Genomic DNA, 23,038 nt, shown 5'->3' with positions numbered 1-23,038 from the left:
TGAGTACTGAGATGACAGAAATGCAAGTGGTGAGCACTCAAACCGCATTGCCTGGACTGGAAAATAAGATGTAACAGTGCCATCTAGTGGTCAGAAAAAAGAATACAGCTCTGTGCTTTAAAGTGAACCTAAAGTCTGGGGAAAAAAATGAGATTAACTCACCTGGGGCTTCCCTCAGCCCCCTGCAGCCGATCGGTGCCCTCGCAGCTCCGGTCTGATGCTTCTGGACCCGCCGGCGACGACTTCCGGCCGCAATAGCAGCATAGGGGGCGATATACAGGCTGGGAACGCGAACAATCACTCGCGTTCCCATGCCTGTCGGCCGGTGACGGCCATACCGGAAGTGTTCGCCGGCGGGTCCTGGAGCGTCAGAGCGGGGCTGAGAGGACACCGATCGGCTGCAGGGGGCTGAGGGAAGCCCCAGGTGAGTTAATCTCATTTTTTTTTTCTAGGCTTTAGGTTCACTTTAACGGCAGAAAAATGTAGAAGGTCGTTAGAGATGGTGAGTGTCTGAGATGCTAAAAATTTCATGTTGATGCAAATTTATGTTAATTTTATGCCATTATGTAAGTTGGAATTGGACCAATCAGAAAATTATCAGCTATTGCATTTGGTTGGTCCTATTCCAAGCTGCACAAATTTGAGTAAAAATAAACCCAACATTTGCGTAATCTCAAATGATTAACATCTGCTATCTGAGGAAGGGAGGGGCACAGAGGCTACCTAGTACTGCTATCTGAGGAAGGGAGGGGGGCACTGAGGCTACCTAATACTGCTATCTTTGGAAGGGAGGGGGGCACTGAGGCTACCTAATACTGCTATCTGTGGAAGGGAGGGGGGCACAGAGGATACCTAATACTGCTATCTGAGGAAGGGAGGGGGGCACAGAGGCTACTTAATAATGCTATCTGAGGAAGGGAGGGGGCACTGAGGCAATCTAATACTGCTATCTGAGGAAGGGAGGGGGGCACTGAGGCTACCTAATACTGCTATCTGTGGAAGGGAGGGGGGCACAGAGGCTACCTAATACTGCTATCTGAGGAAGGGAGGGGGGCACTGAGGCTACCTAATACTGCTATATGAGGAAGGGAGGGGGCACAGAGGCTACCTAATACTGCTATCTGAGCAAGGGAGGCTCCGCAATCATGCCCACCATGTCCATTTTGGTGGTGGTGCAGGAAAGGGCTACAGAAGTCTAGCTGTTTGTGATGTGAACAGTAGTAAGTCATTTACAAATTCACAGTTCTTCCTATTTTGTTTTATGCACCTTATATTTTGCACCAACCTACCTTTTATTGCTTAGGTTTTTGTCTTCAGCCTACTTTACTGTACTATTCCGTTTGCATTTTTGTAATGAATTTCTACAATGACATGAAGCTTGCCACATGTCAGATAAGGTTACGTGCAAGAGCCTCAGCCTGAGGGGCCCAAGGGCTTTTAGGTCAGTCAGTGGAGTATGGCTTGGAGCCGGAGGGGGCTCAGGCTGGAGCCTCCAGATTGGCTGGGGATGGGTGCTAGGCTGGATGGGGAGCTAGGGGTACACAGAGGCTGGCTGGTGAGCTAGAGGTGTGTACCAGACTGGATGGGAATGGGTGCTAGGACAGCTGGGGAGCTGGAGATGAATGCTAGGCTGGCTGGGGAGCTGGAGATGGGTGCTAGACTGACTGGGGAGCTGGAGATGGGTGCTTAGGCTGGCTGGGGAGCTGGAGATGGGTGCTAGGCTGCCATGGAGAGCTGGGGATTGTTCCTAGGCTGGCTGAAGAGCTGGGGATGGGTACTAGGCTGGCTGGAGAGCTGGAGATGGGTGCTAGGCTGCCATGGAGAGCTGGGGATTGTTCATAGGCTGGCTGAAGAGCTGGGGATGGGTACTAGGCTGGCTGGAGAGCTGGAGATTATTTACTAGGCTGGCTGGGGATGAATGCTAGACTGACTGGGGAGCTTGGGATGGGTACTAGGCTGGCTGGGGTGCTAGGGATGGGTACTAGGCTGGCTGGGAGTTGGGGATGGGTACTAGGCTGGCTGGGGAGCTGGGGATGGGTACTAGGCTGGCTGAGGAGCTGGGGATGGGTACTAGGCTGGCTGCAGAGCCGGGATGGGTACTAGGCTGGCTGCAGAGCCGGGATGGGTACTAGGCTGGCTGGGAGTCGGGGATGGGTACTAGGCTGGCTGGGGAGCTGGGGATGGGTACTAGGCTGGCTGAGGAGCTGGGGATAAGTGCTAGGCTGGCTGGGGAACTGGGGATAGGTGCTAGGCTGGCTGGGGAGCTGGGGATGGGTACTAGGCTGGCTGGGGAGCTAGGGATGGGTACTAGGCTGGCTGGGGAGCCGGGGATGGGTACTAGGCTGGCTGGGGAGCCGGGGATGGGTACTAGGGTGGCTCGGGATGGATGCTAGGCTGGATGGGGAGCTAGGGATGGGTACTAGGCTGGCTGGGAGCCAGGGATGGGTACTAGGCTGGCTGGGGAGCTAGGGATGGGTACTAGGCTGGCTGGGGAGCTAGGGATGGGTACTAGGCTGGCTGGGGAGCTAGGGATGGGTACTAGGCTGGCTGGGGAGCTAGGGATGGGTACTAGGCTGGCTGAGAGCCAGGGATGGGTACTAGGCTGGCTGAGGATCTGGGAATAGGTGCTAGGCTGGCTGGGGATGGATGCTAGGCTGGGCGGGGAGCTGGGGATGGGTACTAGGCTGGCTGGGGATGGATGCTAGGCTGGGTGGGGAGCTGGGGATGGGTACTAGGCTGGCTGGGGATGGAGGCTGAACTGGCTGGGGAGCTGGAGATGGATGCTAGGCTGGCTGAGGAGCTGGGGCTGGGTACTAGGCTGGCAGAAGAGCTGGGGATGGGGTACTAGGCTGCTTGGGGAGCATGTCTGGATAGAAATACAAAACTTCCCATTCAGCCTAGCACCTATCAGTCAGTTAAAGGCCACTAAGAATAATTACAATATGTAATGTAATCAAACGGCGAATAGTAGTAACATTGGCTGTTTGATTACATTACGTATTGTAATTGTTGTTATATTGGTTGGCTTAGTGGCCTTAATTGTTTTTAACCAATAAAAAGGTGTACTGTATTAGAGTAGGACAAGCCCAGGGGGGTGGTGCTATGGTAACATATATTGCCTACACTTATGGCTCTAGGCCCTGCAAAAGACACTCGCCCAAGGCAGAGTGTCACTTCGGGTAACCTTTAAAGAATTGTTGTCTGGCGTTTATAGCGGAAAAAAGAACAGAGTGATTAGACATCGTTTTGTGTTAATGTCTTCCTGCGATGGCGTAATGCGAGTTTAATCTATGTAAATCAGGGCTGTGTTGTGGCTCTTGGCAAGTGGCGGCGTGCTCTGCCTCGCGCGGCGCACATATGTGTTCTGATGAGCTTAATTCTCCTTTTGGGAACACTAAACAGAAGATGATGCCGTCTTTAACATAAGTGACGCTCGTAAAAGCCAAACAGCAGCTATTTGAGATGCAGACTGCTTCCCGCTCTACTTAGAGAGCCTTTCCGAGGGGCGCAGGAGCCGCAGTCGCCTCTTCCGGCCCAGAAGACGGCGGCGGATGCTGATAATGGGGAAGAGCAGCTGCATCGGGAATAATGATGATAAAAAAGCAACAAAACACAGCAATGGGTGAACTCCAACTCCCAGCATGCCATACCAGGTAAATGATTATTATGTACAAGGACGAATCCAAAAATATAACATTTCAGTACTGTACATAGACAAAACACCAGAAGCATCAGAGAATGCAAAAAATTTATAAAATCGAAAAAACAGAAATCTTGCGATTGATCGGAATTATCACGGCGATCCGATTTTTGCTGAAAAATTCTGCATTCTCTGATTGGTCTGAGTTCTGTGATTGGCCTAAACTTGCCAAATTGCGGTAATTCGGATTTCTGTAGATTTCTGATTTCTGTTTTCCGAGTTCCGTTTCCCAAATTCCAATTTTCGATTGGAAATGCGGAAATTTCAACTCTGCAGAACCTGAATGAGCATCCCTTGCGGGGAGCATCGGAGCTCAGAGGGCTATGTAGTATACTTTCAGTATGTCTCCATCCACGGCAGACACGTGCAAGGGAGGGGCTACAATATATTTATGGTCTGACCAGACAAGAAGGACGATCGGTGCATATTAAATCGTGGATGTACATTTGATCACATTTACTGTGTTTTTACATACCTATTGTCCCAACTACTGAAATGTCAATGCTTTGCCTCTGAAGAAGTGGAAGGCAGCAAGGACAGTCCCCCTCGGGCGGTGACCAAACTTTGGGGCGGGCTGTCTGTGGTCTTCTGCTAACACCCCCCCCCCCCCCCCCCCGAGGTGCAATCGCCAGGCCCCTGAGCAATGTGAGTGCTTGGGGTGTCCGCGCTGCCCCCAGTTTTTGGGGAGCATGGGAGGCCTACACACAGCACCCCTGTTGAGATGCAAAGAATTTTGTATGGGCCATCTCCTGCAGGGCATAGCAGTGAGTTAGTTTAGACCCTGCACATTCTGGCAAGCAGATGCAATATGCATTTGCTGTGCCCCTTTAAATTTGTCAATAGACATTTTAGCAGCCAGGATATAAGTCAGGTGATTCCTGGTCTGAGCCACACCCTTTTCTTTTCAATGTCGATTTGGCTGAACGCTGACTGAAAGCCTCACCACTGTACAGACTCGGTCCTGCATAGTGGTGGGCAGAAATTACGCCTATGCGTAAATACGCATCGTAATCTTAACTGCAACATAATCGCTAACCGTAATTACGCATGTACACGTAATTTACGTGTCATTTCAGATGTGACCATTTTTTACGCATATGAATTGATTTTTTTCACATGGAATATTTAAATAATGGCCACGCATGTGCAGTAAACTGACTTGAAGGGAACCAGAGAGGATGCAATATACATACCTGGGGCTTCCTCCAGCCCCATACGCACGGATCGCTCCCACGCCGCCGTCCTCCGCTGCCTGGATCCGCCGCCACCGGGTCCCGTCATTGCCGCGAGTCGGCAAGTCGGCCGCGGCCAATTCTCCGCATCACAGGGTGCTCTCCCCATACAGATACGCATGTGGCTGCTTACTGCGCAGCCGCATGCGTACATGTATGGAGGGAGCCCCTGTGATGCGGACAATTGGCCGCGTCCGTCGGAAGTGACGGGCCCGGTACCGGCGGATCAAGGAAGCTGAGGACGGCGGCGTGGGAGCGATTCAGGCTTATGGGGCTGAAAGAAGCCCCAGGTATGTATAAAATCTTTTTCTTTTTTCACCCCCCGTTCCTCTCTGGTTCCCTTTAAGAATGCACTTTTTTTTTTTGCATTCAATATTTAACTAATAGCCGCGCATGCGCAGTACATTGGCAAATTGATGCAAATATTTTTACGCATTAAATGCGAATCAGGCGTAATTAAGATTCACAAACGTAGTATGCTTTACGTAACTTATTCGCAATTACACAAGGCGTAATTTCAAAAAATGACGTGAACTTGAGTGTTATCGTAATTGAACCATAAGAGCACCACTAGTCCTGCAATGATGCCCGAGGGGTCGTGTCCCAATACCTGTCGGGTAACATTACTTGTATTTGTGTAGGAGGCTTCAACACAGTGGAGATGTGAAGTGAGAGCAGGTGGTAAAGATGCTGTCTGTTTTTTTCCATGGAGTAAAAAGAAACTAATCGCAACAACAACTTTTAGCCAACAGAATCAGTTCTCTCAGCAGACACTAGGCTTCTCTTACCATAAATGTAGCAGATCCCGACCAACTCAAAGATGGCGATGATGACGAGGGAGTAGGAGGCCGCGTACGTGTCCACCAGCTGCAGCATGTAAATTCCACCCTGCAATGCAAGCAACAATGAGAGACAAGCTTTGTGATAGAATATGTTCATGCTGATCAGAGGAGTAAAGTGATTAGCACCTGACACATAGCAGGACAAAAGAAAAAATTATAGCAGCTAGTTGTCAGCAGACTAATGGGGAAGGGGCGTCGCTTGCAGGAGAGGAACTTCTGCTTGACACCCAGGCCCGGATTTACCTCACAGGAGCCTATAGGCACAGATACACTGGCACCCTAGACTCCGCCCTCCATGAACCTACAAACCCCTGCTGAACTGCCCCACAAGTGTGCTAGCTGTCTGAGTTGCCACTTCTCCCTTTCTTCCCTTGCCCGTCATAGGTAGCAACAGGTGCCACTTAGTAGTAGGTAGCCAGAAGTAGCCTCAGTATTAGGTAGCTAGAAGTGCCCCCAAGTATTAGGTAACTAAAAGTGCCCCTGACTGAAGGGAGATCTCTCAAGCAGGGTGAGTATCCTCTCATTTACAATCTCATTAGGACTCTGCCTAGGGAAGGAGAGAGGAAGGCGCTCAGGGAGGGGAGTGAGACGCCTTTCTACCATCAGGCGCCTGTAGGCACATGCCTACATTGCCTTATTATGGTAGTATGCTTGTTTTTTACTTTTGTGACCTGCTCGTGCTTTTTGTAAATGGTAAATGCGGGCGGGAGTGCAGTGATCAGCACTAGCATCTTCTAGCACTAGATTGTACATTTTCATCACACTTGCATGGGTTTACTCTGGGAACTCCAGGATGTCCTAAACAAATATGTTCTCTAATGATACAAAACTAGGAGGCACCTTTGAATAATACTATATGCAGGGCCAGTTCTAGACTTTTTGCCGCTTGAGGTTAACTTGAGGATGCTGCCCCTCCCCCATAGGTAGTATATTTTCCCCCAGAATAGGTAGCTTGGAGGGGGAAGCAGCCAGAAAGGGGGGCAGCGGGCACAGCGGGGGGGTCGGACCTGGGTGGGTCACCCCGTCCGCTCTCCCCCTTCAGCTATTAGTGCTCCATATCTGGCAGCCAGTGGGCGGGGAAGTAATTACTCTCCTCTACCTTCCGCGTTCTAGTGCTGCGTACCACCGCTCGTCACGTACTACAATGCTGCCCAATGCACTTGCCAAACTTTTGTTCTGAGTGCTTAAAGTGAATCCGAGGTGAGAGGTATACGGAGGCTGCCATATTTGTTTCCTTTTAAACAATACCACTTGCCTGGCAGCCCTGCTGATCTATTTGGCTGCAGTAGTGTCTGAATAACACCAGAAACAAGCATGCTGCCAAGCTGGTCAGATTTGACAAAAATTTCAAAAACACCTGATCTGCTGCATGCTTATTCAGGGGCAATGGCTGAAAGTATTCAGGCTTGTACACACGCTGGATTATTAGGAGCGACGGGTCCATCAGACCCTCCCGCCGGGCGGGCGTTCCAGCGATAGGCCAGCGTGTGTACAGTCAGACTGCAGACTGATAAGACTGTTTCTGAACGGTCCGCTGGGCAGATCGTTCAGAAACATCCTTATCAGTCTGCAGACTGACTGTACACACGCTGGACTGTCTGCTGAAAACCCGCCCAGCGGGAGGGTCTGACGGACTCGTCGTTGCCTGCAGTCAGGCGTGTGTACGAGGCTTTAGAGGCAGAGGTTCAGCAAGAAATCCAGGCATCTGGAATTGCCTATCTGGTAGTCTTTGAAGAACAAGTAATGTTATATTATATAATATTTTTGTTATTACTATCAATTTCCAAATTCAATAAAGCTACAGGAAGTTGTCTGTTTATTGCCCCCCCCCCAGTGTTGCCAACCATGAGTAAATTTACTGACAGTCAGTAAAAAAGTCAGCAAATCTGGGCTGTCAGTAAAGTCAATGAAAAACTTAGTGGTGTCAGTAAAAAAAACCTCTCTCTTTCCCAGAAGATCAGAGCACTTACCGCTTATCAGTTTACGTATCGCTCTGGAATCTACACTGCTCTAGCTAAAGGTGGCCATACATCTTTAGACTTGCTCTCCCTCTCCCTCTCTCTCTCTCCCTCTTTATATATATATATATATATATATATATATATATATATATATATATATGTGTGTGTCTTTATCTCTCTCTCTCTCTCTCTCTCTCTCTCTCTCTCTCTCTCTCTCTCTCTCTCTCTCTCTCTCTCTCTCTCTCTCTCTCTCTATATATATATATATATATATATACATATCTCTCTCTCTCTATATATATATATATCTATATCTATCTATCTATCTATATATATATATATATATATATATATATATATATGCGCACACACTGATAATAACGATATGGAAATAATGAAATGTACCCTACGCTTGCACTCCTATTCCGAGCTGCAGACTCATCACATTTCCATACAGATGGGGTGAAAATACAATTTTTGGTAATGTTTTTGCTCCACAGGAACCGCAGCATTTGGAATTGCCATACACATTAATAAACATAGAATTTTACAAAAGGACGCACTCATTAATAGAATCTGGAGCTGCTAATGTGGGCAATACTGATGCACTGGACCTAGGTCATCATTAGGGACTGTATTGTAATAATTGCATGCAAATCTAATGGAAATTGTACAAAGCTACAGCTAAGTACCCACGTGAAGATGGAACAGCGATCAACGGCGACCAACAATTGTTCCGCAATCCAACTTCATGAGCGTGGCAACGACGGTGCAAATGCTTGACCTCTTAAGGACCTGAGACATCTGGGTACAGAAACTGGGCTCATAAATGTCACACCGCAAGGACCACCTACTACCACTGATGGGATTGGCTCACAGTGATCACAGGGTCAGGAGCCAATTAAATCGTCTCCTGACCGTCTCACGGAGCTCTGCTGTCATACAGACGGCAGGGTGAGTGGGCTGCAGCGTTGGCGAGCAGTGCGATTGGTGGTGGCAGCGGGAGTGAGTGGCGGGGTAATTGAAATCTATGCGCTGGAAGGGATAACCGGTCCCAAACTAGGCGTAGATTTCAATTACCAACATCCGGAGGAGGTTACACAACCGTTTAAAGGTTTGTGTTAAAATGTTGCAATGGCCGCATGTCGCTAAACATCGGTTGACAAATTTTCGTTGACTGAGGTTACATGATATCACAAAAAGTGATCCTTCAACGTAAAAAAAGGCGCTCGTCGCGGAAAAAAAAAATGAGCTGGGTAATGGCATCATGGGTATGGAGCATAAGAATCAGACCAATCCAATGCTCCTCCAATCAACTTGTCCAATTGCATGCTGCATACAAATTGCATTAAGTTTGCATAAACTGTAATCCCTTAGGCCTGGAACCCACTGAAATCAGCAAACGCGAAACGCTACAGCTAGCGTTTTGTCTGAGCGGTTTACAAGCGGATTCATGCGCGTTTTCGGTCGCGTTTTGCATCATTGTATTTGTTTGCTCAGCGGTTGCGTAGCGTTTTGCGTTTTTATCCTGATTGGTCCTGTTAATTATTTTTCATTTTGTTACAGTGTGCTGAACCGCAATACGCTAGCAAAACCGCTCAGTTTAGGTTTTGCTGAGCGTTTCCGCTAGCGTTTCAATACTTTACATTGAAGCGCTAACGCTCCCAAAATGCTGCAGGTCCTGCGTTTGCGTTTCTGGGAAACGCAAACGCTCCTGTGGAAGTTGCCCCATCCATTAACATTAGCCCAGCGTTTTGGCAAAGTGCTAGCGTATCGCAGCGCTGCCAAAACGCTGCCAAAAGCGCTCCTGCGGGTTCCAGCCCTACAAGTGTACCCAAGCTGATATGTGACATGATGAGATTAACACGTGTGTGTTCAGTACAAAACATATATTAATAACCAGGCTGTTTTACTTGTTTTAGTTTGCTGCCTGAAAGAGTTAATTTTCAGGAATGTAACTGACAGCTTCTGATTTGTCAGTAGGAAATAAAATAAACCTCAAGGATACGCAAAGTACAGCCATATTAGTTTTCTAGTACTACTTCTGAGAGCGCGGGGAGGGGGGGGGGGGGATAGAATAAAGGTCAATAGTTCATGGTTTTTTTCATTTAGGGACACTTAATAGGCTGCCACTGAGCGCAGACAACAAAACATTCAATCTACTGTACTTTGTAAATGCTTAAATATGAAATAAAACCAGTTAAATATAAAATAAATAAAAGTCATTTTTAGGAGTAGGAAGATAGATACAATTGTTTATCTCATTAGTTTATTTTCACCTTGGGTTTATTTTAATTCTTAGAATGTCACTGATAATTTCAAGTAATATAGACGTATATAATGCTATGGCTCACCTGTGTAATCATGGGAAATCCCGCTATGAAGAACGCCACGCAGCACACCAGCGTGAACAAGGGCTTGTGGGTACGCAGGTATTTGGGGAACTCGTCCGCCACAGATGTCACTATGGTTTCAATGGTGGCAAACTGAGGACAAAGTGGGAAAAAAAAAACGGGAAAATCAGCAACGCAACAGAGTCCACCAACACCACACATAATCCCACATGGAGAACATCAATTGGACTTTTACGACTTGATGCAGATTTTTTTTTGCAATTTTGTATGTAACTTGAAAGGGGACCAGATACATTTACCGCATATCTAAACTGGCCCGATTTTAAGCTGCACGTAAATTGCAACAAAAAAAGTTGCATGAAGTCGGAAAAATGTACATATCGTTAAAGGGAACCTGAAGTGAGAGGGATATGGAGGCTGCCATATTTATTTCCTGTTAAACAATACCAGCTGCCTTGCAGCCCTGTTGATCTCTTTGGCTGAAGTAGTGTCTGAATCGCACACCTGAAACCAGCATGCAGCTAATCCAGTCACACTTCAGTCAGAGCACCTGATCTCCATGCTTGTTCAGGGGCTGTGGCTAAACGTATTAGAGGCAGAGGATCAGCAGTGCAGCCAGACAACTGACATTGCTTAAAAGGAAATAAATATGGCAGCCTCCATCTCTCTCACTTCAGTTGTCCTTTAAGCATCTCTAGTTATAGACTGCAGAGATTATGCAATAAGTGACAGTTTAGCAGCTCACTCTGGATACATATTATGTCTTTGTATAAAGTAAAACTATAACAATCTGTGTTATGCATAAAATGTAATAAGCTCCTCTTCACAGAGTTTTGAAAATTTACTTTACTTTGTTTAAAAGAGAACTGCACCTTTAGGGCTCGTTTCCACTATAGCGCATCCGCATGCAGGCACCGCATGCGGATTCGCATAGGCAATACTAGTAGATGGGATTGTTTCCACTTGTGCGTCGTGCGGGTGCGTTTTGGTGTGCGGGGGAAATCTGCATGGCAGAGCCGTCAGATTTCGCGTGCGGCTGGAATGCGGGCGAATCGCCCGCAATGCTTTTAATGGGGAAATCGCATGCGGCTTTGTCATGCGGTTTTCCCCGCGATTTCGGGTGTGATTTCGCATGTAATGTTATTGAAATTTACACAGGCAGTGACATGGTTAAATTCGCCTGCTTCTTAGCCATGCGAAATCGCGGGAAAAACAGCATGCGGAAACGCATCCGCATGCGATTTCGTCCGCGGTGGAATCCAGGCGATTCCGCACCGCAACAGTGGAAACGAGACCTTAGGGCCCATTTCTACTATCGCAAATTCGCAATACAATACAAGTGAATGGGACTGTTTCCACTTGTCAGGATTCCTTCGCGTTTTTCCGTGCAGAAAAAATTCGCATGGCAGAGCCATCAGAATTCGCATAGCGCTATGCGAATCGCATACAATGTATTTAATAGGAAATTCGCATGCGGTTTGAGTATGCGAATTCGCATAGAAACAATGGAAAATCACACCAGCACTGCCATGGTTAAATTCGCATACATCATCATCCATGCGAATTCGCATGAAAATTCACATTGACCGCGATGCGAAATCCGCGTCCGCATGCGAATTTTTCCCGCAACGATTCCCACCGCACAAGTGGAAATGCAGCCTTAGAGTAAATTACATCATTCTGTCACTGGCATCAAAGTAAATCTGTCTATCATGTTAACAATAAAATCTGCCATTTATATTGCTTTTTTAACTGTTTTTCAGTAGTAATTTTGTTGAAATTCTGTATTTAACAACAACAGTCTATTATGTGTATATCTGTGCATTGCCAGCTCTAACCACAGGGTGGCAGTGTGTTCTAGTAACATCTTGGGCTTGATTCACAAAGCAGTGCTAACTGTTAGCACACCTGTGAAAAGCCCCTTAGCACGCCTAAAAAAGGTTTTTGCGCGCTAATTTGAGCGCGAAACGCATTGCGTGCAAATTTATGCGCGCAAAACTTTACACGCGTAAACCTTTATGCGCACAGTAAACCTTTATGCGCGCATAAAGGTTTACGCACGTAAAGTCTTGCGCGCATAACTTTGCACGCGAATTCTTAAAGCTTTGTGCGTGCTAACTACTTAGCACCCTAGTTAGCACGCCCAAAGCCTTTAGGCGTGCTAACTAGGTTAGCACCGCTTTGTGAATCAAGCCCCCTGTGTCTGTAAAGGAAGCTGTGAATAAACGTGTTCATCTTCTTGCTGTGATAGCCAAGAGCCATTAGCCATGAGGTCTTCTGATTTATATCGGTTTCTCCTTCATTCTACATTGCTTCGCACTACGAAGCTAATTTATAATAGCCTTTGTATAAGATTTGCTCTCCTCCACACATCCCTACATTGCTTTGTGGGCATTTCCTGTCTACTGTAATCCTGTTAGTAGACACAGAGGAGGAGGCTACTCTAGTAGGCAGAAGGATCTGCCCATCAACAATTGTCATGAGGCCACTTCCACTTCCATGATTCTATAAACCACCATAGAGTTATAGCAGGGGATATAGAGTGGTGGTATATTGCTCTTTACTGCCAAAGCTGTGTTTTCTGTACTTCTCAGCAGTTCTAGGCTTATCTGCCCTTCTGCAGTTGTTCCTACCCTATCTTACTCAGAGTAGAACTGCACAGACTAGTCCTCAGTCACACTGCTCTAGCCGAGATGAACTCTGACACAGGATTGGGAACTATCTGTATTCAAATGTCCAGCCCTATTACTAACCAATAAGAAAAAAATAATTATGTTTAGTTCTCTTGGTCGCTCCCCTTTGTTGCATGTAAAAGAGCAGCAAACACGGTTGCTTTTGCTTTGAGATATCTGAGATTTTTATCTAAACTTTTTTTGCGTGCATGAAAAAAGGGCGCCGTGAAAAAAGGGCCCGACTTACTATCGAATTTGGCACCAGGTATTAACGAAATTTACTAACAAGAATCATTATTGTCAAGCTTTGTTAACGATAAATAAACGAGAAATAATAACAAATAAATATTAACGTTTAATGTTGTTACGTTTTTCGTCAATACTGCTTAACCCAACCCTACCCTCACACAGAACCCTCCCCTGGTGGTGCCTAAATTTAACCACTCCCCTGGTGGTGCCTAACTCTAACCACCCCCCCGGTGGTGCCTAACCCTAACCACCCACCTTGGGGGTGCCTAACCCTAATCACGCCTCCTGGTGTTGTCTAAAAGTAACCGCTGCTTAGGTGGTGCCTAACCCTAACCACTCCCCCTGGTGGTGCCTAACCCTAACCACTCCCCTGGTGGTGCCTAACCCTAACCACCCCCCCGGTGGAGCCTAACTCTAACCACCCCCTGGTGGTCCCTAACCACCCCCCTTGGGGGTGCCTAACCCTAATCACGCCTCCTGGTGTTGCCTAAAACTAACCGCTGCTTAGGTGGTGCCTAACCCTAACCACTCCCCTTGGTGGTGCCTAACCCTAACCACTCCCCTGGTGGTGCCTAACCCTAACCCCCCCCCCGGTGGTGCCTAACTCTAACCACCCCCCAGTGGTGCCTAACCCTAACCACTCCCCTTGGTGGTGCCTAACCCTAACCACTCCCTCTGCAGAAACACCCTTTTACACATATTAACGATAATACCTTTGAAAGCGTAAAATCTGTACTTATTAACAAATTAATATGACAATAACTATAACGTTGTAAACTTCTAAAACGATAACTACCTCAAAAACTATAATGTTATTAACAACATTTTTCACGGTGCCCTTTTTTCATGCTTTTTTTTGCCGTATTACCGATAATTGCATTAAAGTCTATGGCGGTGCCCTTTTTGTCCACCCTCAGGCGGCGCCCATTTTTCCTGCTACCCTTTTAGTTGTTTTTTTTAGCTGTGATGACTTCTAGAATGAATAAATTCACGTGCATCACTAAATGTGTAATGGTAAATAACTCTAAAAAGGTACCCTTATTCTTTAAAGGGAAGGTTCAGGGTGGCTCTTAAAAAAATAAAAATGCCCATCCACTTACCTGGGGCTTCCTCCAGCCGTGGGCAGCCAGGACGTGCCCTCGGCGCCGCTCCGCAGGCTCCCGGTCCCCTCCGGTGGCCGACCCGACCTGGCCAGGCCGGCTGCCAGGTCGGGCTCTTCTGCGTTTCAAAATGCGCCTCACGGGGGCGCGCTGACGTCATCGGACGTCCTCCGGGCTGTACTGCGCAGGCGCAGAACTACTGCGCCTGCGCAGTACAGCCCGGAGGACGTCCGATGACGTCAGCGCGCCCCCGTGAGGCGCATTTTGAAACGCAGAAGAGCCCGACCTGGCAGCCGGCCTGGCCAGGTCGGGTCGGCCACCGGAGGGGACCGGGAGCCTGCGGAGCGGCGCCGAGGGCACGTCCTGGCTGCCCACGGCTGGAGGAAGCCCCAGGTAAATGGATGGGCATTTTTATTTTTTTAAGAGCCACCCTGAACCTTCCCTTTAAGGCAGCCCAGTTTAAGCAGAGGTTCAGACGATTCAAGGTCGGCTGGCACACCAAAGTCAGTTTCCAAGCAAATTTATTGAATGCACAGCATGACAATTGTTTCTGGGCCAAGCATGGTCCCCTTCATCAGATAAGTGCAGACGTATGTCTGCACTTATCTGATGAAGGGGACCATGCTTGGCCCCTAAACAATTGTCATGCTGTGCATTCAATAAATTTGCTTGGAAACTGACTTTGGTGTGCCAGCCGACCTTGAATCGTTTGTATTGGATTGATGTTGCTTCTACATCAAGGCTGAGCACCCAATAACCCACGGCAAGGTGTGCCTATCCTAAACCCAATATTGCAATAAGCAAAGGTTCAGGGTCTGTTATCTTGTTAGTTATGTGCATCTGATACATGCCTGTATAAGGTATCGGTAAACGGGCGACCAAGTGGTGAGTTTGTTTACCCTATGCAGTACTAGTAACCAATCGGCCACCGAAGTAGCCAATTGGATACTGGGTATGGAAGGAACAAAGGAGCCAAGCCTCTATTTTGTAGACAACCAGCTACAATACGTCATTTTGGTGCAGTTGGTGTAGAGGTTAGGGTTAGTTACTTGGAGCGGGGTTAGGATTAGGCATTAGGAGAGGAGGATTCAAACAAGGACTGGTACCAGCTAGGTGCATGATAAAATATCAGCAATGTAAATTACCAATATTTTTACAAGCGGCAGCGCGTTGTGCCCCAACTCAAGTGGCATCACTGCAATATGTATGTGATCTGTGATATCTGTGAGTAACTCATTCCAAACTTCAATAGAGTTATCTCATTTGAGATAAGTGCACTGCTTTTGACTTTAGTCAGCAGAACTAATTGGCCTCAATTCACTAAGCTTTATCAAACAATTTATCAAACATTTGATAATTTACCTCATGAGCAAAATCTAATTTTAAATTCACTAAGTTGTTATAGATTTATTGAACATTTTATAGATAAAACATTCGATAAATCTATAGCACCTTAGTGAATTCAAAATTAGATTTTACTCATGAGGTGAGTTATCAAACGTTTGATAAAGTGTTCGATAAAGCTTAGTGAATTGAGGCCATTGTGCTGTAAATTCTTGGAATGCTTTGATCTCTCTCTAGCAGAAAATATAGAAACTAAAAACAGAAGTCCTCTGTTATTGTCTCACACTGCCCCTAGTGACAAGTGGCCATTAGTACACATTACAGCAGTACTAATTAGAAGCAAGGAAATGTAACAAATAAGAAAAAAAATTGTGCTACAATAAATTGGCTGCTAAAGGGTTAAAGTTAATTAAGACATTTCTGCATTGCCTCTTTGTAAATGCCTAAGTAAGCCAAATCCTGTATGCTTTTTAGGAGTTGCTAAACCAAGTTTGTTAATAATCTCACAGCCTCATGCAGAAATGCAGAGCTGATTTTGTCTGAAGACTCACAGGGCTAAAGGCATAACTAAGGGCTTGGTCACACTAGTGCGGGAATCGCGCAATTCCCACTCACCGCAAACCACTGCCGTGATCACGGGCGATTTGCGGTTAGCGTTAACCGCAAACGCATTACATGCAGCGGTTTGGCGGCGGTTCCTGAGCGATGGCGATTAGCATGCATAGAACTGCTAATCGCGATTGCTACCAAAATGCTACAGTGTCCAGTGATTTTTTCCGCCTTAATCACGGCAAAATCACTCCTGCAAAACGCTACTGGTAATCACTAGTGTTTTGCGGTTTTAGATGTGAACGGGGCCTTAGGCTAGGCTCAAGCGGCTGTTGAATGCCAGTGTTTCTCTGTTGTTCTCCTTGCCGGGAGAAGGACTATGGAACACCAGTAAAAATGAATATACGTGGTTCAAGGTGGCATTCTTGCCAACTCAATGTTAGATTGGCATCGCGTTTGGTGAATGCCACATGGGCAGGGCCAGATTTATGGAAAGGCCGCAAAGGCCCAGGTCTTGGGCGGTAGTTGGCCAAGGGGTGGCAGGGCATGGAAGAGCATTGCTGAATATGGAAGAAGAGGCTGTCAACGGAATAAAGAGGCTGCAAATGTGGAGCAACACATGGAATTAAGGAGCTGCTTTCCAAGGGGTCTGCATATAACTGAAGGGGCCTGCTGTACATTAATGTTAGACATGGAAGAGGGGACTGAACAAGGAATAGTAGGGGGGCGCTGCACATGGAAGGGAGCTGTATGAAAGTTGGCCAAGGGCAGCCTTTCTCAACCTTTCTAACCTGGAGGAACCCTGCAAATAACTTTTGGATCTCAAGGAACCCCTGCATTTATTTTGCAGGAGGAATGGTTTTTAAAAGTATGTGTGGCTGTTTATTTCACTACCCCCATTACACTGCCACTCAGGGCCGGCCCTAGACTTCTTGCCGCCTGAGGCAAATTTTGAAATAATTATTGCTGCTGTCGCCCATGTGAGGGGGGGCCTCCGCCGCCGAGCTGGAGGGGTAGCGGGCAGGGCGGGGGTATTGGGCCTAGCGGCGGGGAGGGGGGTCGGACCCCCCCCCTCCCTCGCCTGGGTCCCCCGTCCTCCGCTCCCCTCCAGCCTTAAATACATCAGAAGCGCAACTCTCGTAAGAGGCAGTGGGCGGGGAGGACTCACCTCTTCCTCGCTCGATCCAGCGTGCGCTCCACTGACGTCCCTTCCTGCAACGCCGTCCATTTACAATACAGTGGGCGGCGTTGCAGGAAGTGACGTCAGTGGAGCGCACGCTGGATCGAGGAAGAGGTGAGTCCTCCCCGCCCACTGCCTCTTACGAGAGTTGCGCTTCTGATGTATTTAAGGCTGGAGGGGAGCGGAGGACGGGGGACCCAGGCGAGGGAGGGGGGGGGTCCGACCCCCCTCCCCGCCGCTAGGCCCAATACCCCTGTCCTGCCCGCTACCCCTCCAGCTGGGCGGCCGGCTCCCCGCACCCACCGACGGGCGGATGCCGCCCCTAGAAATTTGCCGCCTGAGGCAAAAGTTTCACCCCGCCTCATGAGCGGGCCGGCCCTGCTGCCACTCATTATACTGTCTCCTGAGCCCCCAATTTAGTGCTTCTTATTACAGTACCATCTATTATAGTGTGCTTTATTATCCTTCCCCCACGATGGTAGAAAATGCCAAGGAACCCCTGCAGAGTACTCAAGGAACCTTGGGGTTCCAGGGAACCCTGGTTGAGGAAGCCTGGCCTAGGGGAAGAAAAAGTATCATGGGACAGAGGTTTGGCCATTCGTGTTTTTCTCCCCAATAGAATATTACAATGAAAAACTGACAACGCACTGACATCACATTTTAATGTACAGAAATAGTGTTAGGGCACCCCTTACTCTTTTTTCCCCAGCACTCCTCGCCGTCACCGCTAGTGTGTTGTTCCTAGCCTTATTCAGCTGTCAGTTATACATATGGTCTCATAGAAAGCATTTGAGATCTCTAAACATTGTGCATTTCAGTCGTACCTGAGCTGCCTGAGGATCTGTCTTACCATTGTGTCCAGCCCCAGAGTGAGAAGCATCAGGAAAAATATAATGGCCCAGAAAGGAGACAGAGGGAGGCGGGTGAGAGCCTCTGGGTACACCACAAACGCAATCCCAGGACCTGCCAGGAGGGGGTGGAAGTGATCAGTACATTTTCTCAAAAAAGTTCAAGATAATCTGGATGCACATTGGGCCATTTACATTGGAGAATCACAAACATAAGGGTAAAGTATTTCACACAAGGACTGGTTTTACCAAATGTTTATTTACATGCATAACTGAGGATAAGACAACTTTCAGAGTAAATTAAGACATGGGGTCATTAGTGAGAGGTAGGAAGAGAAAGAAGAGCCCAATTGTGTCATTATTCTGTGACCCCAACTGTTAGTGTGCTGTTGTTCACTGACCCCCAAGTGTCTGTGTGTCATTGTTCTCTAATCTCTAACCCCCAAATCTGGCTCTCTGAAATGGAGATACTTAGCTCATACTCTGTCTCGTATTGACCTGAGGAAGCCGGCAGGTTGTGCGAAACGAGCATGAAGCAGCAGCGTGTGTACAGAGCATGGAGCAGCAGTGTGTGTACAGAGCATGGAGCAGCAGCGTGTGTACAGAGCATGGAGCAGCAGCGTGTGTACAGAGCATGGAGCAGCAGTGTGTGTACAGAGCATGGCGCAGCAGTGTGTGTACAGAGCATGGAGCAGCAGCATGTGTACAGAGCATGGAGCAGCAGTTTGTGTGCAGAGCATGGCACAGCAGTGTGTGTACAGAGCACGGTGCAGCAGTGTGAGTACAGAGCATGGAGCAGTAGTGTGTGTACAGAGCATAGAGCTGCAGCGTGTGTACAGAGCATGGAGCAGCAGTGTGTGTACAGAGCATGGCGCAGCAGTGTGTGTACAGAGCACGGTGCAGCAGTGTGAGTACAGAGCATGGAGCAATAGTGTGTGTAAAGAGCATGGAGCAGCAGTGTGTGTGTGTACAGATCTTAGAGCAGCAACGTGTGTACAGAGCATGTAGCAGTAGTGTGTGTACAGAGCATGTAGCAGTAGTGTGTGTACAGAGCATGGGTCAACAGTGCGTGTACAGAGCATGGAGCAGCAGCATGGGTACAGAGAATGGAGCAGCAGCATGGGTACAGAGAATGGAGCAGCAGCGTGTGTACAGAGCATGGAGCAGCAGGGTGTGTACAGAGCATGGAGCAGCAGGGTGTGTACAGAGTGTGTACAGAGCATGGAGCAGCGGCGTGTGTACAAAACATGGAGCAGCAGCGTGTGTACAGAAAGCACGACAAAGATGAAGAATGGTCTGGCACTATGGCTTAATAATAGCAGCATAGGCAAAATCAACATGTGGTAAGGTGCATGACAGGATATGGCAGTCAAAACACAAACGACAAACATCGGTAACATGTGTCATACCGTTTAGGAGGGTTGATGCCTGGGTGTCAAAGGGAGGCAGCAGGTGTGGGTGCCAAGAGGTGCACGGCCTAACGACCGTTTCGTAGGGCTAACGCCAAACTTCTTCTGAGGCTGAAGTGTGCAACAAGTGCGGAAGACACAGCACAGTGTAAATGGAGGCGCGTGATGACGCGCTTCCGTTCCGCCGCTGAAGACCCACCCCTTCCGGAAGTCCGTAAGCACCTGGCTCTAACCCCGGAAAAGGCTGATGGCACGCACGGCCATTGTAGCGAAGACGCGTATATGCGTCATAGATGACGCTACCGGCCGTTGGCCAATGAAAACATACGGAATTCCTATTGTATACGGAGCTTCCACGTGAACGCTCACTGTACACCAATCCGGTTGCCATGGCAGCCTCCGTCATCCTATGCCTGATACAGACGGGCCAAGGAATGTAGGGACAAGTATGCCAGGCAGAGTCAGGCACACAAATATGCCGTGTGCCTAAAACAGGATATATGTATGGAAACATTTTTCACATACAATAAAGATATATTAGCTTTAGTAACAGCCAGCTAACAGGGTTTTAGAAAGAGCAAGGGAAGGGATAAGGAAGACCAGGGTGGGATGGGATGAGAGGAGAAAAAATGTGTACCAAAAGTGGTGAAATAGTGGAATGGCTGAGTGATGGGAAGAAAGGGGAAAGAAAGAAAACCAAAGAGATGAAGTACACATCTAGGGAGAGCATTACTGGTGGGAGCTTAAAGGACGGTCCCAAAACCGGAGAGGCCCAAATCAACACCCAACATGGCGTATCTCCGGGTAATTAAGCGTGTGTACAGAGCATGGAGCAGCAGCGTGTGTACAGAGCATGGAGCAGCAGCGTGTGTACAGAGCATGGAGCAGCAGCGTGTGTACAGAGCATGGAGCAGCAGCGCGTGTACAGAGCATGGAGCAACAGCGCGTGTACAGAGCATGGAGCAACAGCGTGTGTACAGAGCATGGAGCAGCAGCGTGTGTACAGAGCATGGAGCACCAGGGTGTGTACAGAGCATGTAGCAGCAGGGTGTGTACAGAGCATGGAGCAGCAGCGTGTGTACAGAGCATGGAGCAGCAGCGTGTGTACAGAGCATGGAGCAGCAGTGCGTGTACAGAGTGTGTACAAAGCATGGAGCAGCAGCGTGTGTACAAAACATGGAGCAGCAGCGTGTGTACAGAGCATGGAGCAGCAGGATGTGTACAGAGTATGGAGCAGCAGGGTGTGTACAGAGCATGGCGCAGCAGCGTGTGTACAGAGCATGGAGCAGCAGCGCGTGTACAGAGCATGGAGCAACAGCGCGTGTACAGAGCATGGAGCAACAGCGTGTGTACAGAACATGGAGCAGCAGTGTGTGTACAGAGCATGGAGCACCAGGGTGTGTACAGAGCATGGAGCAGCAGGGTGTGTACAGAGCATGGAGCAGCAGCGTGTGTACAGAGCATGGAGCAGCAGTGCGTGTACAGAGTGTGTACAAAGCATGGAGCAGCAGCGTGTGTACAAAACATGGGTCAGCAGCGTGTGTACAGAGCATGGAGCAGCAGCGTGTGTACAGCGCATGGAGCAGCAGCGTGTGTACAGAGCATGGAGCAGCAGTGTGTGTACAGAGCATGGAGCAGCAGTTTGTGTACAGAGCATGAAGCAGCAGCATGTGTACAGAACATGGAGCAGCAGTGTGTGTACAGAGCATGAAGCAGCAGAGCATGGAACAGCAGTGTGTGTACAGAGAATGGAGCAGCAGTGTGTGTACAGAGCATGAAGCAGCAGCGTGTGTACAGAGCATGGAGCAGCAGCGTGTGTACAGAGAATGGAGCAGCAGGGTGTGTACAGAGCATGGAGCAGCAGGGTGTTTACAGAGCATGGAGCAGCAGCGTGTGTACAGAGCATGGAGCAGCAGGATGTGTACAGAGTATGGAGCAGCAGGGTGTGTACAGAGCATGGCGCAGCAGTGTGTGTACAGAGCATGACGCAGCAGTGTGAGTACAGAGCATGGAGCAGCAGTGTGTGTACAGAGCATGGAGCAGCAGCATGTGTAAATAGCATGGAGCAGCAGTATGTGTACAGAGCATGGAGCACCAGGGTGTGTACAGAGCATGGAGCAGCAGGGTGTGTACAGAGCATGGAGCAGCGGCGTGTGTACAGAGCATGGAGCAGCGGCGTGTGTACAGAGCATGGAGCAGCAGTGCGTGTACAGAGTATGGAGCAGCAGTGTGTGTACAGAGCATGAAGCAGCAGCGTGTGTACAGAGCATGGAGCAGCAGTGTGTGTACAGAGCATGGAGCAGTAGCGAGTGTCCAGAGCATGGAGCAGCAGCGTGTGTACAGAGCATGGAGCAGCACCGTGTGTACAGAGCATGGTGCAGCAGCGTGTGTACAGAGCATGGAGCAGCAGTGTGTGTACAGAGCATGGAGCAGCAGCGTGTGTACAGAGTATGGAGCAGCAGTGTGTGTACAGAGCATGGAGCAGCAGCAAATACACAGAGCATGGAGGAGCAGCATGTGTACAGAGCATGGAGCAGCAGTATGTGTACAGAGTATGGAGCAGCTCTAGGGAACTTAGAGTAAGGTATGAGCACAGCCCTGTGCCCTGCTGTGTGAATGCTTCACTTTCCCCTTCATTAGCAATGTCGGCTGTCCTCATTATTATCTGTATCCAGACTGCTCCTGATCAATCCCGTTGTCAATCCGTAGCAGATTGGACACATCGGAAATAATTGTCAGATCCTGTCAGTCAGATGGAACATTGCATTGTGTGTACCCAGCATGATGGCCTACCATATTACTATACTGCATTGTGCATGGCTGAAGGAGACCTTTCAGGAATACCCCCCTTGAAAATCCTGGCTTTGCCCCTGTCATTGTTGTATGACTCCCAAGTGTCAGTGTGGCTTTTACCTTGATCTGCCACCTTATCAATGTCCACCTTCAGCTCGTTAGCCATGAAGCCGATGACAGAGAAGATGACGAATCCAGCGAAGATGCTGGTGGCGCTGTTAGTGCAGGTGACAATAATTGTATCCCTGTGTGAAAAATTAAAACACCAAAATGAACAATAATACAATGATGTGGACAATGCGCCACCTAACACAAAACTAATAATCTCTTCCTGAAGACTAAAGAATGTGACGCCTCCTGCTTCTGGGATCAGACCAATTCCTGCAGATTACAAAAATGTTTAACACTAGAATTACCGAGTTTTCTATTTTCTGTGGCAAGGCTAGAGGTGTTATTCACTCCTGCTGAGATGTTCACAGGTCTTCAGGGTTGATTATCTTCAATCTATTGTTGTGCAAACCACCCATTACCTAAGGCCTTGCACATTTGTTTACACAAAGTAGTTGTGTGAGACTTGGATGGAAACCTTTAGACATGCCTGCCGTATCATATTACGCAGCACTGTACAGAGTATATTGTCTCGTCACTAACTGTCCCTCAGAGTGGCTCAAAATCTAGTCCCTGTCATAATCATACAGTATGTCTATGTATGTATCATGTAGTGTATGTATCGTCATCTAGGGCCAATTTTATGGGGAAGCCAATTAACTTATCTGTATGTTTTTGGGATGTGGGAGGAAACCGG

General features: G+C 48.2%; 1 protein-coding gene across 1 annotated transcript in view; it reads right to left on the bottom strand.

Moving 5' to 3' along the window:
- The window catches only part of SLC6A5 (solute carrier family 6 member 5), a 168,860-nt gene that overhangs the window by 11,014 nt on the left and 134,808 nt on the right, over nucleotides 1-23,038 (bottom strand). Inside the window, exons 10-13 of the mRNA XM_068259883.1 lie at nucleotides 22,354-22,478; nucleotides 18,034-18,146; nucleotides 10,090-10,221; nucleotides 5,721-5,820 (exon numbers count right to left, since the gene is read on the bottom strand). Coding sequence (XP_068115984.1) covers nucleotides 5,721-5,820; nucleotides 10,090-10,221; nucleotides 18,034-18,146; nucleotides 22,354-22,478 — 470 coding nt within the window. The remainder of the gene's footprint in view (nucleotides 1-5,720; nucleotides 5,821-10,089; nucleotides 10,222-18,033; nucleotides 18,147-22,353; nucleotides 22,479-23,038) is intronic.

This window comes from Hyperolius riggenbachi, chromosome 11 (genome assembly GCF_040937935.1).
Source record: "Hyperolius riggenbachi isolate aHypRig1 chromosome 11, aHypRig1.pri, whole genome shotgun sequence".
In the NCBI taxonomy this organism is placed as follows: Eukaryota; Metazoa; Chordata; class Amphibia; order Anura; family Hyperoliidae; genus Hyperolius; species Hyperolius riggenbachi.
The sequence above is the reverse complement of the archived record's forward strand: the minus strand, read 5'-3'. Positions and strand labels throughout refer to the sequence as shown.